The sequence below is a fragment of the Engystomops pustulosus genome, chromosome 3 (assembly GCF_040894005.1).
Source record: "Engystomops pustulosus chromosome 3, aEngPut4.maternal, whole genome shotgun sequence".
In the NCBI taxonomy this organism is placed as follows: Eukaryota; Metazoa; Chordata; class Amphibia; order Anura; family Leptodactylidae; genus Engystomops; species Engystomops pustulosus.
The window spans coordinates 192,993,627-193,010,486 of record NC_092413.1 but is presented as its reverse complement, the minus strand read 5'-3'; the positions used below and the strand labels follow the sequence as shown (position 1 = coordinate 193,010,486).

Genomic DNA, 16,860 nt, shown 5'->3' with positions numbered 1-16,860 from the left:
GCGGCTTCGCCTTTTCCATTGCTGTGAATTATTTGTTTACAAGAACATTAGTCTTCTAATGCGGCATCATTAAAAATGACTGCACTTTACGCAGTTCTACCGCGTTCTTCCCCATGTATCTTCATTATTTGTCTCTTAGGCAATGAAATGTCTGATTAAAATAGATGTGGTTGGAATATTCTCCTATACTCACAGAGGTGAGGGAAACAGAACTGGGAAATACTGTAACATTATTGGGGTAAGTAACTTGTTATGGTGGGAATTTATGATCGGTTTCACTATGATATTGTTATGGAGACCGATGTAAACTGCTGCCTTTGTACATGTTGTTACAGTAGGAGCATCAGGACTGGGAAAATGCATGTACATTCCAGGATTGTAGCTGGACTTGAAACATTTTGATCTTTTTACTGAACACAGCACAGTCCCTCTCCTCTGAGTAACTGCTGCAGCCAACGGAGGAGCTGTACAGCAAGCAGAACAGTGAAGAGATCTCACACACCAGAGTGCAGCAAGTCCATCTACAAATCAGAAATATAAATGCATATTTCACAGTCCTGCTGCTTACAACACACAGAAAGATAAGGTTAAACCGCAAGGTCAAGACTGCCCTAATCAATTTAAGAAAAATAGGTGTAATTTTGGCAAAAAAAAAGTCAACTGCTTGGAAATGGTATAAATTTATATTTTTAAAGTATAATAAATTTGGTTGGCTGTTAGGGACACATCCCTCTTCTTAAGCCCCACCCATAACAAAACGACTCCATGTCTAATATGGTGGCGTTCAAGCGCTGGCATATGACAAAACTGGGGCTTAGACAAAACTATCTCTGTTCTGACTTGCCATAGTTTTCCGTAAAACTATTAGCGAACATTCAGTGGTGGATGTTTGCAGATTTTCAAAAAGTGGCCAGGCACAGGAACGCCGGTTCCTACCCACTCTGCCGGGGGCTGTGCCCCTTCACGCCCTCCATGCCCACATGGTGCCAGAATAATCGGAAATTCTTGCAGTGCACAATAAACTGCGATAATTTTGGTGCTTCTACACCAGAAAACTGGAGTAGAAGTATTTTTAAACCTCTCCACTTTCCCTTCCATCTGTAGACACAGGTATTGCAGATCAGCACTTTCCCTTCTTGTCTTAATACAAAGGCCGAGTAATAGTCAAGTATCCAAATATAGAAATTAAATAAATATAAAATGTCACACAAGTGATTGTTATCGCCTACAAGTCTCCCGCTGTGACCTGCAGTGACAGGAGCGCGACCTGCCCACCCATTCCTGCTACGATGTGCAAGTCGTCCATGGCTAATGATAAACTGAGGTTAGTTTAGGACAAGGCAGCTGTAAATAACACATGACTATTGGTTGTAGAGAAGGAAAGTGAAATACTGCATAATAGAAAGGCGCATCACATGCATGGACAGTCATCATCGCTAGAGGTGAGAATAAAGCCTTGAGCCTGGTTCACACATGCAGATTATTCTATAAATAGGTGAATGGCTATGTACTGCTCCTACATATTCCTATTGTATATATTACATTTATGTTTGTGCTCACATTATTCTAATAATGAGAAATATTGCTGGACAGTTGCTCCTTCTGAACCCCCCCTCCGTAACCTACTGTACTTGTATGTGCAGGTGACCGGAATGTAGAAACGTTAAAAACGTGTATTAGAGCGAGGTGGATAAAATTACTGGTGGTGGAATAATATTTTCATGCTCAATACGTCTTTCATTGGAGAGAGTCCGGGCACCCACTTTAAACCCCACACGAAAAAATTAAAGCAGCCGTATGCTAGCCGTACCGTACCGTTTTTATACGGGTGGCCACATTCATTTCAGTGGACAATACGGCCATGCATTTACACGGTCACATTATCAATCGTACCGTACTGTGAGCGAGACGTAAGGAAATACAGAGCGTGTCCTATTTTCTCCAGTGTTTCCATTCTGTAGAAGTCTATGGAACGTTTACAATATGTGTTACATACGGTTGTGCGTTGTATGCTGCCGTATATACGTGCAGTGTCCAGAGAGACCAGAACCAGTGGGAGGGGCATTCTGTAAGCCAGCCAATAGTCAGCCATACCTGAGCCAGCCAATAATCAGCCAGTCATCATTTGAAAGCCACCCCTATTTTATATGGATACGGTACGGATACAGTGACAGTTTCCACATGTGTTAACATCATGTTAAGGCTACATGCACATGATGTATGCCCACCGTACTGTAGTACGGCGGGCATACATCAGCGCTGCGGAGAGGAGCAGGGGATGATTACAGCTCACCCGTACCCCTCTCCATAGGACTTTACAGCACCCGGCGCCGTATTACGTAGAAAGATAGGACATGTCCTATCTTTCTACGGGCTATGGAGCAGTATGGTGCCGCACGTCAGCCGTATATACGTCCCCCATACATGTGTGTGAAAGTAGCCTTACATAGTGTTAACATAGCATTTTGTAAATGCTAATGTTAACAGCAATGTAATAAGGCAAATCTCCTCTTCTTAGTTGAGTTCTTGTATTGCGTCTCAAAACTCAGTTTACAGGCGTGTGTGGACGCGGCCTGTTTAAATAATTAACTGCGCTTAAATTACATCAAAACTGATTATGATGCAGTTTTATTAGCAATGTGTGACTGCACTCTAAGAGTAAAGGTTGGCACATCTTTTATGCACCTTAAAGTGTATCTCATATTATGTGACTTGTAATATTCATTGTAGTAGCTCTCATGACGTTTCCGAAAAAATGATTTTTTTTTTCATCTGCTCTGACTCTGCTCCGAAAAGGGGCGGGGCTGTGACGTAGTGTAAACTGTGACACAATTAATATGTGTCGTAACCACATTTGGGTGCTATCAACTGGCGGAAAGTAGGCCAAAAGAAATTTGGTCCAGCAGGGACACAAAGCTGTGCGACTGCACTCAGAATACAGTAGCGTACCCGGATTTGCTTTTGAAAAGTGGTGAATAAAATGAAATGGCATAGATTTTGGATTAATTGTATGATGGCTTATAAAATGTATATGACTGTTGGGATTCTAGAGGTAAAACCCTTGCCACATTAGGATGTCTGCTGTCTGTCCTTCTGACAATTCCGACTAGATGAGCTGTCGGTTGAAGTCAGCCAATGAGGCATTGCCGCAGCGGCCATTGCTGCGCTCCAGGGCAGGGTGCTCAGCTTGTTCTCCGACTGCTACACACATTTCTGGCGCTTGGGACAGATTTTGGACCCAGTGGACAGAAAATGCTCTCGGCGCCAGAAATATATCTGACAAGCACCACAATAAATGTTGTATGAATGTATATGAATATGCTGTATATGTATGTATATACTGTATGTATGTGTATATGCTGTATTATATGCAGTGTATGTATAAATGGTGTGTTTATACTGCATGTATGTGTATATATGGTGAGTGTATACTGTATGTATAAGTATATAATCTATATATTTATATACTATTTGTATGTATATGTGTTTGCACTATAGAATATGTGTGCAAATTTGATGCGTATATACTGTATGTGTGTATAAATGTATGGATGTGTACATACAGCATAAATGTGTGTATTAGGCAGTAGGGGGAAAGCCGCTATGGTGCCAATTTCTCTAGTTTGATTTACTCTTTGTGAGTAAAGACCTAGCTGCTGTGACTCACTTCGTTCCCTCTCTTCAGATCTTAGATGTAATGCGATCTCTCAGCAAGCTTAGTGCTAGCAAGATGGAATTCAGCAGAGATTTCAGAAGAAAGCAGATTAGAAGAAGGAGGAGAAGCAATTAAGTGGAACAAGAAGCACTTTACTTTACTGGAGATGAATTATACATTTTCATGTTGTCTCTTGTACTGTTGACAACAAAGTTTGTTAAAATGTTAGAGACCATTTAAGGTTGAAGATGTAGATAGATACAATGGCTTATAATTTTGTAAATGAACCATTTTTGTAAAACAAGCCTCAGGTTCCGAGGCTTCAATCTTAATGTAATCCTAAAACAGATGGATAAAAGACGTGTATGATTCTGTTGTAATTGTGAAAGCTCCAGCATTGGTTGAACTCCTGCCTTGTTGTTTTGTTCATAACATCGATTGTGACATCCCTTTCATCCTCCGTGAATCTCATCAGCGCTGAACAAGAAGATTCATTTAATGCGGAATTTGTAGGTCACTAAATGTTATAAAGAACAATGGCCAATTCTAAAGAGAGGATTGTGCCGGAACCATCTATAATGTCATCTACAAAAGCGCAACACCCAGGTATCTATGCACTCACTATTCTACATCATGCCACTATTATCCATGTCTATGGAAGTCCTATCAAGTAACGTTTCTATTCTGTCACATTCTGCTGATTATAAAGAACATAAATGTCGTCCTCTCCATTTACAGAACTAGAAGTCACGGATCACCTTTACAGGAAGTTTCTTTTCATGTGCCAAACATAAACCATATGTTTAAGTTGAAAATTTTGATATTACAGAACTGTGCCCCAGCTGCTGCAAAACATTATAATCTGCACTGCTGCAGAACTTCTTTATGTTAATTGTAAGCATCTTTTATAAGACTAGTGAATAGGGATGTATGTTGGAATGATCAGATTTCTATATGCCCCCCCATAGTATGATACATTGCCCCCATAGTACGTCTGTCACCATCATTTATTTTAAATTACTGTCAATGAAGTGTAAAGTGCTGCAGGATATGAGTCTTATTATTAATACATAGGTTTTGCCATAGGGTTGGAAAACCCTGATTTTGGTTCCCCCACTGTATTCCCTTCACTCTCTGCGCTAAACAAAACTCTGACCTCCGTGAATGGTAATTGTTTCAGACCCCAGAGGTTGGTCCTGTGCACAGTGATGGCATCCAGCTGGTTTGGTAAGTTAGGGAGGAGTGAATCCCATCCCCTCTCTTTTGCATCCTCAGGACACCAATACAACTTATAGCTATGGGAAAACAGAGAACAATAGATTCTATGGGGGAGATTTACCATCAAGTTTCTGAGGTAAAACTGTTCTAGCTGCCCATGGAAACCAATCAGAGCTCAGCTATAATTTTATAAACAGCTTTGTGAAAATGAAAGCTAAGCTCTGATTGGTTGCCATGGGCACTTAGAACAGTTCTGCTCTATAAGACTTATGATACATCCCCCCAAATGTTTGGAATGGAGCTGTACTTTAGGGTTCAAGACATAACTCAGCAGAAGAGGCTCCACCAGAGGATCTAGATGCTGGACTGTGTTCATACAGCAAAGGTAACTGAGTGCCTCCATCAGTGGCGTAACTTGAAGCTGGTGGGCCCAGTGCAAAGTCTGTGTCAGGCCCCCCAACTATAATGTATTGTTTATAGTACTAATCTTCTCATATTGTGAAGTGACACTTTATGGGCCCCCTTAGCCTCTTGGGCCCGCTTGCGACCGCACCCTCTGCACCCCCTCAAGTTACGCCTCTGGCCTCCGTGTATCCTGCTGGCCAAGAGACGTCGGCTCATTAGCCTATTTTTTATAAAGTTATTTTCTCAGAAATACGGCCATCCCAGAACTATTGAAAACCAATGCCTTCCCCTAGAACAGGTAACACGCAGTTAGGCGAGGGCAGTCTACCATCGGTAAACCTGATGGTAGATATCATTTAATGGCAACGTCTCTATATAGCATTTAGTTTCTTCTCTGACCTGTGTCTATGACCTTTCACTTCCAAACACTGCACTGACACAAGATGCAAAAACATCAAATCATCGCAGACTTCATCTGGGACTCTGCTCCTTTTGAAATACATTCATTAGTTTGGCTACTATACCCCATCATGTCATTAGGCTTCCTGAAAGTCATGCTTGATATACAGGGGGCTGCCTTACAAGATGTTTTCCCTATTCCACCATAGAAAACTTATTTGCATATATCTCAACCTGGTTTTGACTCCTATGGACCCCATAGCAGCTGCATGGTCTATGTGGCGTTCTTTCTGTAATCTATACATTATATAAGTGGATTATTAGGAAGGGCACAGCTACACACTTATACAATACTTTTCTTGATATCAAACATGGTCACTATGCGTAAACTTCAATAACCTTTTACAAAATGACTCCAGAATTCTTCCAGTAAGAGTCAATATAAGCCTTTAGAGCCGAATGAACAGGAAAGGCAATGATAGAAAACAGAGCAAAGATCTTCCTGAAATAAGAAGCAGCAATCATTACGCCGCGCACAGTAATCAATATCGTAATCAGTAAGAATAGGTAATGGCCGCAAAGGTTACCTTGACTTACATGCTGCAGGAGACAAACAGTGAGTGCACCACAGACATAACCAGGGGAGGACAGGGCTTTATGACAAAAAATATTTAGAGGTTCTTTATAGATATGGGGCAGATTTACCAAGGATCATGTTGGGGGTCATTTATCATACTCCAGCGCCCATGCAATGGCATATGATCGCCCTGCCACCCATCTAGATCAGTCAGATGCATTAAGAGGCTTTTCAAGTGTTAAAAGTTGCAGGCTACAGTGAGTGCACTGGCTCGGGGTCAGGAATGCCCTGCACCAGCCCACTCCCTGCCAGCCACTCCCCCTACACACCGCTCTGGCGTGGAGGTGTGGGAAAGGGAAACCGATTGTAAGTATTAACGATTTGCTAGCATTTGCGATTATTTAGGAGCTTCTACCCCACTTTTGTGGCATAGAAGTCCTGATAAATATTCCCCCACATGATATTGATATAGTTTTTTACATTTCTGACTGGGGGGAGGAGGTTATTGGAAGTTTAAAAAAAAATAATTTGAGCTTAAAGGGGTTTTCCCGTGAACAGAAGTTTGTATAGGGTCTAGCATAGGGGCCAACTTGCTGATAAGTGGGGGTCAGCAATGAGAACCCCACTGATCACGAAAATGGGGTCCCCGTCGGACCCCTTGTTGTTCCATCAGCGTAACGGAGCAGATGGCCATGTATGACCGTGCTGCTTCATTAATCTCTATGGAGCTGGTGGGGCTGTGCAATTTAAGTCAGCTCCTTAGAGATTGATGGAGCAGAACAGTCATGCACGGCCGTCTGCTCCATTAGTTTGATGGAGCCACGAGGGGTCCGATGCAGGTATGTGGGACCCCATCGGACCCTCGTTTATGTGATCTGTGGGGGTCTTGTCACTGAGACCCCCACTGATAAGCAAGTAAGGCCCTATCCTGTAGATAGGGCCCAACTTCTGTTCGTGGGAAAACCCCTTTAGGATATGACAAATCTTGGTGTAAAGCTCTGACCTAAAGTAAGCCAACTACCATATTTTTTGGACTATAAGATGCACCTTACTAGACTACCCCAAGGTTTAATCATCCAAAACAAGGAAAAATGTATTTGAAACCAATTAAAAATTCCCTGTTGGTTGCACACAAGAACAGCACACACAACTCTGCTGCATCTATTCACCAACATAGCTCTGTTACATCCATTCACTCACACACAAAGCTCTGCTACATTCAGTTACTCACACATAGCTCTCCTAAGGAACTTGCACTGGTACACAGGAATCAGCTCTGCTACATCCATTCACTCACACAGCTCTCCTACAACCATTCTTCATACCCAGTCCCAGCTGTAACTTCTCTAGCTCCATCCCCTGGCAGCATGGAAGCATTTAGCCTCTACTCTCTTAGAGATCTGGTGAAACACTTTGTCAGCGCTTCACCGGATCTCCAGGACAGCGGCCAGGAGGGTGTGTAAGTGTTGGATCCTCCTGATTTTGTACAATTAGACACAGGCAGTTTAAAGCAAGATTTTTTCTTAATAAAAAGTGTGTCTTCTACTCCAAAAAATATGGTAATAGTTGTCTAGTGATTACCCCCACAGCCCCCATTGAAGTCAATATTATTTAACCCTTATCAATAAAAATAGGTATATTTTTATCAAAACTCATGAAAATGAAAGGCTCCATGTTCACAAGTTCTGCCTCTGTTGAACATTAAATATGATAATTTAATAACTGGTATAAAGTTTACCTGCCACTGACAAAGAAACAGGTCACCAGGAAAATCAGGAGGATGATCCCGCCAGCCACTGATATTGCCAAAATAGTAATCTGGTTAGGATCGGTTATAGCGATCATATCTGAAACACAGAAACATGAAAATGAATATGAATATTTACTACCAATGACAATAATCATGGGTGTGTTTATAAGTATTAATTAATATCTGCAAGTTTTATGTAAAATTAGCATAAAGGGTAGGCCCCTGTCAGTCCCCTCTGCAGCTAAAATATTCATGGTTATAATTGTTTGTGTTTCCGTGGTTACAGACTACAAACAAACTCTTTGTAGTCTGACCCTACAGTCTTTTTACCTTCAGTTTCTGCTACCTGACCGACATACTTTTGGTGTGTTATAATGATTGAAAAAGGTCACTACTGCAAAATGAGTCTTCTGTACATTGGTTTATAATGTATAATCAGAACACCCTCTCAGGGACAGGATATTGTTGATGAAATATCTGGAAAATTGCTTATTTTTTATTTTAGTGGATTACTTTCAGATACATAAAAACCCTGAGGAAAGGTGTGAAGGTGTGTGACCTGGTATTGACCAAACACCCCATATTTCCTTGTGGCACTCAAAGGCAAGACTAGATCAGACTGAAGCAACGCATTCTATAAGGCTACGTGGACATGGACCTGTGCACTTTGTGGGCCACCAACAAGGAAACGTGATCCCTTGTTTGCAGCCCGACCGATGATGGTGTCTATCAGAAATAGGGCTTGCTCTAAAATTTGCCACACAAATAGTTAGCTCACCCATGGCGTGGTACATACAGCGACCATCGGCATGAGCCAATAGAAAGTAAAGGGGACGTGTGCTAGCGGTTGAAATAACGACTAGAGCACAAACCTCAACACTGACTGTCTGTATGATGCCAAACACGGAGCGATGTCCATAACACTAGAGTTCTAAGAATCATACATCAAATCAAATTTCAGCTAAAAATTAATGCTGAGCGGATCAGAACCACAAAGTCATTAGAAGGTTTGACTCAACAACCCCCTCCCTCATAGTTAATACCTGCGGTATTTAAATTGCTGTGGTGGTACGCGCCCTAGCATGCCAATCATACAGGATGCCGGAAATTTGGGAAACGTAATCGGGAGCGATAACCCTGCCCAAAATTTTGGCATTTCGCTGCAGCAATTTAAATGCCGCTAGTGACTTTGCCACTGGTACTTAATGTGGCCCTAATTGTACCGAACCCGGACCCTAACCCCCACCAATAATACCGGATATTTAAAATTCTGGTTGCTGAATTTCTGGACCTGAAATTTAACGGGTCCACTAAAAATCTTTACAGTCTTTAACCCTAAAATTGGGACTGGTCATACATCACGTGTGTTGGTTACTATTACACAATTTAATCATAAGAAAAATTGTAGTATCTGCCCTCTCTAAATGATGTACTTCTGTGTATCCTAATGACTGATCACATTGTATATGTTAATTCCATTCACAAAATAAATGACATAACACAAAGGAGATTAGTGGATGTTTTCCAAAATATCCTTGAGGGAATTCATTAATCATTGCGTGGAACGTCAAATCGGGCTATATTTGGGATTAAATACCGGATGTCACAAGATTACCCAGATCCTTTGGGAACATTAATTCTGGGTTTAGTTGTTCCAGCAATGAGGGGCTTACACTGGTTATTATGGGAACCTATTCACATACATCCACTGGGTATATCAATGGGCAATGCCGGTACCTGATGTGTAGTTTTTATGATACATCTAAAAAAAGAGGGACACTACATCACAAAAATATATAGGACCCCGCACACTTTTCAAATATTGAGACTGAAATAGAAACTTATATATTTTTTATTCAGAGTTGTTCATGAATGTATCTTGTTCATGAATTGTACCATGAATGTAGAATAAAAGATTTTTAGTTATTTTGTACTGTGAATATAAAGTTCTTTACTAAATTGTTTTTTTCCTCATAGTAAAATTTAAAAACAACAACATGGTGAGTAAGGAGTTGCCCTTTGAGGGAAATGTCCTAACTTTTCATCAGTAATCTCCCCCAAACTTCTCTACTGTCATCCCAATTGGAACAAGAAATTAATATATCATGACTCTTTCCTGACCAGAGATGGATAGGCCAACTAGACACAATAATATGTACCAGAGAACCAGCAGAAGACAACCCAATCTTTACTAGGATATATTTCCAGGTGGTTGATGGGTTCAGGTCCATGATAAATATTGCAGGTTCAATTTCCTAAGACCTGACTTCAGCCAGAGGCTCAAATTTGGTGTTTGGGCTCAACCTGCTGTCACCATTTCTGGGTGTTGACCCTTTAAATGTCATTGACAATGCTACTGTGCCATTTAAAGGGTTGCCACTTGTGATTGGTGCTATCACCGATTGTGGGTGTTAATGGTAGGTTTGGGTTTGGTTCGCATATCCAAACCTTTTTTCTTGCTTCCACCGAACCCAATTGGGTCTGCTCATTCCTAATGGTGGGCTGAGGCTCCCATAAATATTTTATCCATTAAGCCTTAGGAACTCCAGTGTTTTGCCACATCCATCAGGGGGAAAGGAGAGTGTTCCCAGAGAATGTAGCGATGAAAATCATGTACACTTCCTTGGCAAGACATCTAGCACCAACTAGTATCTAGTATGAGCTAGTACCTGCCACATGATGGAAATAAACTTAATTTGGGTAAAATTTATTATACGTTTAGAGGGGGCACTTTATATATACTGGATTTGTGCAAGTTCATTTTAGGCCTTTCTTAGTTCATCTGGAAATGATCCTAATCCAATCACTGGTCATAGTGGTGACCTGTCTCAATCAGTGATTGGCTGAGAGATCATTTCCTGTCACTATAGGGTCCACGAAGTAGAGGTCAACAAGGTAGTATTAGAACAGAGATGAGAGGGTGTGGCAACCATTGTGACTAGAGAAGAGTGGGAGTTCAGCTAGTAGGGGCATCAATTTGCCGACCTGGCTGCACGGCCACAATCTGGGTGACATGGGATGCACCCGAACTCTGGACCAAAACTTAAAGTTCAGGTCCACTCATGTTTAATTCTGATCCATTTCTAAACACATTTTGCCTGCACACATTTTAACAAAATATTATTTGGTTTCATTCAGTAGTTTTAGGGTTGGGTCAATTTAGTTTTCTATACTTGAACACTAAAGTAAAATAAAAAAGGAGAAAATAATGAGGCAGCGTCTGTTTGCATGATAAGACATTTTAGATGTCTAGCACTTTTGGTTTATTGCAATCTAACACCCTCTCACATTTGCTTATTATGTGGCACATTCTAGTATTATCACATTGTCTGACACCTTGAGTTATTGCGGCTCCTGAAGTGAGATGCACACTACCAACACTACAGCAACGCACAGCTATCCCGATACAGTGCTAGAGAGTGTCTCATCTCCTCTGTCATGTCTGCTTTACTATAGACTTGTATTTCTCATCATTTAATGGTTCTGGTTGAGTTTCCTATGAAATAAGTATTACAGAGCTGCATGTGCGCTTTCTGTACATCCAAGATTTGGGATTTCAATTGGAAGAAAGAAAACAAAATAGGATGCAAGTCCCATTAATCCAAAAAGGGACTTCTGATAAAAAACAAACATGGCCTTCATGACTCCATGGCCTTCAGGATGCCTGAAAAGGTGCACAGCGAAGGCTATGTAGATTCCGGCGAACCTATGTCTATAGCCTATCACCTAGGGAAACCAGTTCCCTATACTGTACTGATGAGATGTGATGACATCAGAATAGCACTGTCTATATTTTGGGTGCCTATTCCTTTTGGAAATGATTGGTTTGGATTTTATTCCTCTTCATGTCACCAGGCTCCTTGAAAGTCACTCATTGATATAGAGGCAGCAGCCTTTTTCAGGTAGCACTTAGGCATACTTTTCCTTTTCCAACCTTGGAAAACTTATTTACACATTCCTAACCCAGAATCCACAGGAGAATATACGTCTGCACAGTATATGTCAGATACTTTGGAAAACACAGGAAGGAAAGACCAGTGGAGGATCTCCATATAGGCGGTGTGGGCAGGCCCATGGGGCCATTCTCAGGAAGCAAGAGGTTGGTTTGGACATTGGGGTTGCCCTAGTCGTGTGAACAGCCCAGGGCCCATGGGACAATTAATCCGCCACTGGGAAAGACGCATCAAACTACATCTTTGCATCCTGCTACCTCCTGCTGAGTGACATATATACGCTCAGCTGAGGCCGTTGGAGGCAATGGGGGGCAGATAAAAAGTATTGCATCTCTCCCAGGCCTCGTCCTAGTGTACGCTTAAGAAGGTCTCCAAAGATATCATTGTCTATATAAGGCCAATCACTGGATTCTGCAGATGTTCACTGCTCCTCCCGTTTTCGGGGGTCAGAGGAGGAACAGGTCGAAGAGATTATGGTTGAGACTAGAGATTAGATTAGAATTTATAAGAACCTAATAGATATTGTATCTTGACATGTCTCTCCTTGCCCACAACCTTCCCCCCGGCTGGCAGCAGAAACAAACCATTTTTGCCTAGTTTCTGCTATAGTAGGTATTGCTATGGTAATACATTGTATAAACAGACAATACATAATAAAGCTGAATATGTGTATGAAATATGCAATTTACCTTCTGTACTCGTTTCCAACTCTATCTCTCCCCCATAAATTCCTTGCCCACCCACTGTGTGAGCTCGGACCCTGAACACGTAGGTGGTTCCGGGCTTTAGGCCGTCCACAGTCATAAAAGTAGATTTGGTTTTCAATATTGTATAATTTTGCTCCTTTTGATTCTGCAAAGAAAAAGACATAAAATATACAAATTAGTTTAGCTTGATACTTCCTGGGAGGCAATGAATACATATGCTCGTAGCACTGACCTTCTCGTAGTAGATTACTTCATATTCCACCACCGCATCATTTGTTTTTTCTGGCGCTTGAAAAGCCAAAGTGACGCTGTCTTTGCTCTTTCTTTCCTTCAGGATGACATTGACTAAGGGGGAAATAACAAGATTTTATATCATTTCGCTCAGAAAGGTTAATAGTCATATATTTTGAAAAATCTAAGGCTATCTGCACATATTTTTCGGTGGGCTATTTTTCGGTGGGCTACATATCAGATGTATGGTAAACATTTGTAACTGAGAGCACTGTTTTCTGGCTATATGTCTGGTATATGAGGCGGGACCCTCTCCAGTTACGTATCCTTATGTCCTCAATACCTGACTTGGGGATACCCCTTCAATGGTGGACACCCAATTTTAAAAACTTGTTTGCTGGCATCGGCCGCAGATCTTAATCAGTTTGAATGAATCTGGCAAAGTCGCCAGCAGTATTTCAAGAAAACCTTCCACTAGAGATCTACCATCGGAAGTAGATCTGATGGTAGATATCCTCCTGCCTGGCTCTGCCCTAATCTTTCTTTTACTAATCCTATACCCCAACCTAATGGTTCAAAAGCTTTTATAAAGTAATATGTAAATTTCCTGCAGGGGCTACTGGCCGGCACAGGCTACTCCATGGCCCAGTAGCCTTTACAATACCACCTCCTAACATGTCCCTTCATGCATGTGGCTGCACACAAGGACCAAACGTGCCACCAGTTTTCTGTGGAGCTAAAGCGCACGCTCCTGTGTGACTTTGAGCAAAGAGGTGCTCTGGACTATTTACAAGGGCACCGTAGCTCCATAGAAAGCTGGTGCTTGTGTACAACCACAGACATGAAGACAACACACTAGGAGGTGGAATTGCAAAGGCTACTGGACCATGGAGTAGCCTTTGCCAGCCAGGTTACTCCACCCCCAGTAGCCTTTGCAGGTAATTTACATATTAATTTATCAAAGTTTTTAAAAACTTAGATTAAGTACACCAGGTTAGATTTAGGCAGGAGGAATCTATCTATGGTAGATTTCCCGTGGTTAGTTTCCCTTTAATTACTGCGGCCTGGCACTAACATGACATCATCAGGAAAGAGGGGGGGGGGATTCATTCCCAAAATGGCATCACCCTGCAGGTTAGAGCAGGCGTGTGCGGCCACTGCGATTTAAATACAGTTGGTGGCTTTGCCAGCTCCATTTTAAGAGTTAATACTGCTGGCACCCGTGATCATGACCCTTAACCCGGGGTTGGTTGAGCCAAACTCGGCTCCCACATTTTCTAATGAGGTATTAACCCAAACTTTGTGATACAGGTCCAATCAACGCCTAAAATATCTCACAATGACTTTGTTTATTTCCTCTACCTTTGCCCATGACCAACATCCTTGTATATTTTCCATTTTGCTGTGTTCTTTGTATAAAACAACAGAAAATGAAGATAATGCATGCTATGTTCTCACAGATGACATTGATATTTCCATTATGTCTCCATCTATAATGTATTTGTTGAAGGTCGAGTGTGAACGCTCTTGTACAACACTTGTAATCCATAGCAACTCTGTGATTCTTATAAGTTATAAAAAACTTTCCTATTCATTAAGGAACCATCTTGCGCCCACATAATGCCCACCAGTAACTACATACAGTAGAGGTGAAGCAACGATAAGTGTAAAGTTTATCACCATCACATGGAATGAAGACTCCGGTTGTATGTTAAAGAACATTTCTTACCTACGCGGCTTGTTGTTATATTGACAGAAATAAATTGCTTAGGACCAGAGCTCAGCTCGGAGACGCCATTTAAAGCCTCGATATCAAACGTATAGTTGGTGTAGGGCAGTAGATCAGTGATGAGCACACGAGGATGGGACAAGCCAAACTGCCGTGGTATGTAGTGGATCCCGCTTCCACATGGGTTACATTTCTGCCCTTCTTGTTGGCACCTTCTGCAGTGAACGTTGTATGTGACGTCCTTACGTCCCCCAGAGTCCTCTGGAGGGCTCCACTCCATAATGACTGATGTCTCATTGACCGTTGATATTGCATTATGTGGAGCAGATGGTGGACCTTTAAGGAGAAGATACGAGACAGAGAAAAGAGAGAAGATAAGGAGATGGTGACATTTAACGAGGGGCGGTGCATTGAAGGGAAACACACCTGTCTATGATACCATCAGTGACACCAGAGAAGATAACCTTTTCGAGACAGGCGCTATTTATCATAATGGGGCTTTTAAAGGGACACTATTAATCATCCCTTGAAGGAAACATAGATTTTATGACAGATTCTGCTGGAAACCTCAACCCTAGTCCCATCCATCCCGAAAAAAAAAAAATAAGACAATTCATCTTCCTGTCACAAAACTGATATACGAGTTCCGTTATCAGAGGCCTCATAGCAAGAAAGTCTATCAGGTTTCTGACAAAGGACACTCCCTTGTACAAGTCTCTGGAGAGACGCCAAGGAAGAGCGTGGAAAGTATAATCTGAACGGTTGCCAAGAGTTTATTCCCTAAAACGCCAGAAAAAAATTCATTTTGAAAGGAGCCTGTAAACAAAGTCTTGAAAGGGTGAGGGAACGTACGGAAAAGTTGGCAAATTATTAATGAACAAAACAAAATCTGAGCTTAATTGATCGATGGCGTCTGCAACAGACCAAATATAACATCATACTGAGGATGCATCATTGTCACAGCGTGGGAGGAATACAAAGGACTCCAAGAAGATATTTTTTATAAAATGTTATCATGTTTTCTGAAAAACTTTATCAAAATCTATCCTTTTGTCCAATGTCCAGTTACTATTAACTTGTATTTATACCTTCTTTTGATACATTTCAGGTCAGGTGTCTAGATACAGTTGTCGAAGAAGCGACATTGAAGGCTCATCCCCACCACAGTGAAAAACAGACAAGTGCCGTCTAATTTAATTACAGACAGTGGCGTGACTCAATGCAATACTTTTGTTGGATTACTGCACACACTGGGGAGCATTTACTATTGGCTTTCCACCATTTTTTTTTTTGGCATAATTTTTTTCCTACACTCACACCATTTTTTGGTTGCTCAATTTACAATACAATACAATATACGGTAACTTTATTGATCCCTTTCAGGAAATTGGGTAGTACACACGCTGTCCGAGCCTGGACTACACAAGCAGAACAGCCTGGACAGAACACAAGCATATAATCGATGGGGATAAGATGGGTGAGGGGGCGATTGATGTCATCCTCGGTCACCTTTATGAATTTGGAGTAAGTTCAGAACCTCTTAGGTTGTGACCAGGGGCTTTGAGGCTCACAGTGTCAGGGGCCCCAGCATTCGACCTGACATTAGAGATTGGAGGATGTGCACTATTTTATACATACAGTATATATATATATATATATATATATATATATATATATATATATATATATATATAAATATTATGCGGTGTACAGCAATATATATATATGTATATATACATATATATATTGCTGTACACCGCATAATATGTATATAACATATATGTTATGTGTATATGCTGTATATCTGTGTATATCTGTGATCTTTATATATTATATGTGTATATGGTGTATGGTATGTATATACTGTGTGTATATATTCTGTATGTCTGTATATAGTACTGTATGTGTGAGTAGATGTAAGAGTGTGTAAATGTGTGTGTATGAGTGAAGAACTGTATGTTTATGTATATGGGTATATAAATGTATGTGTACAAGCAGTCCCCGGGTTACATACAAGACAGGGTCTGTAGGTTTGTTCTTAAGTTGAATTTGTATGTAAGTCGGAACTGTAAACTTTATCATTGTAACCCCAGCCAAATTTTTTTTGGTCTCTGTGACAATTGGATTTTAAAAATGTTGGATTGTCATAAGAACCAGGATTAATAATAAAGCTTCATTACAGACACCTGTGATAACTGTTATAGATGTTTATTGTAGCCTTAGGCTAAAGTACAGT

The 16,860-nt window shown here is 41.1% G+C and overlaps 1 protein-coding gene across 2 annotated transcripts in view; it reads right to left on the bottom strand.

Moving 5' to 3' along the window:
- LOC140122519 (ephrin type-A receptor 3-like) overlaps nt 1–16,860 on the bottom strand; it is a 156,352-nt gene that overhangs the window by 52,839 nt on the left and 86,653 nt on the right. For both annotated transcript variants that reach the window (XM_072143470.1, XM_072143472.1), the window contains 4 exons: nt 14,625–14,960; nt 12,897–13,009; nt 12,647–12,809; nt 7,993–8,101 (listed from right to left, as the gene is read on the bottom strand). In XM_072143470.1, coding sequence (XP_071999571.1) covers nt 7,993–8,101; nt 12,647–12,809; nt 12,897–13,009; nt 14,625–14,960 — 721 coding nt within the window. The remainder of the gene's footprint in view (nt 1–7,992; nt 8,102–12,646; nt 12,810–12,896; nt 13,010–14,624; nt 14,961–16,860) is intronic.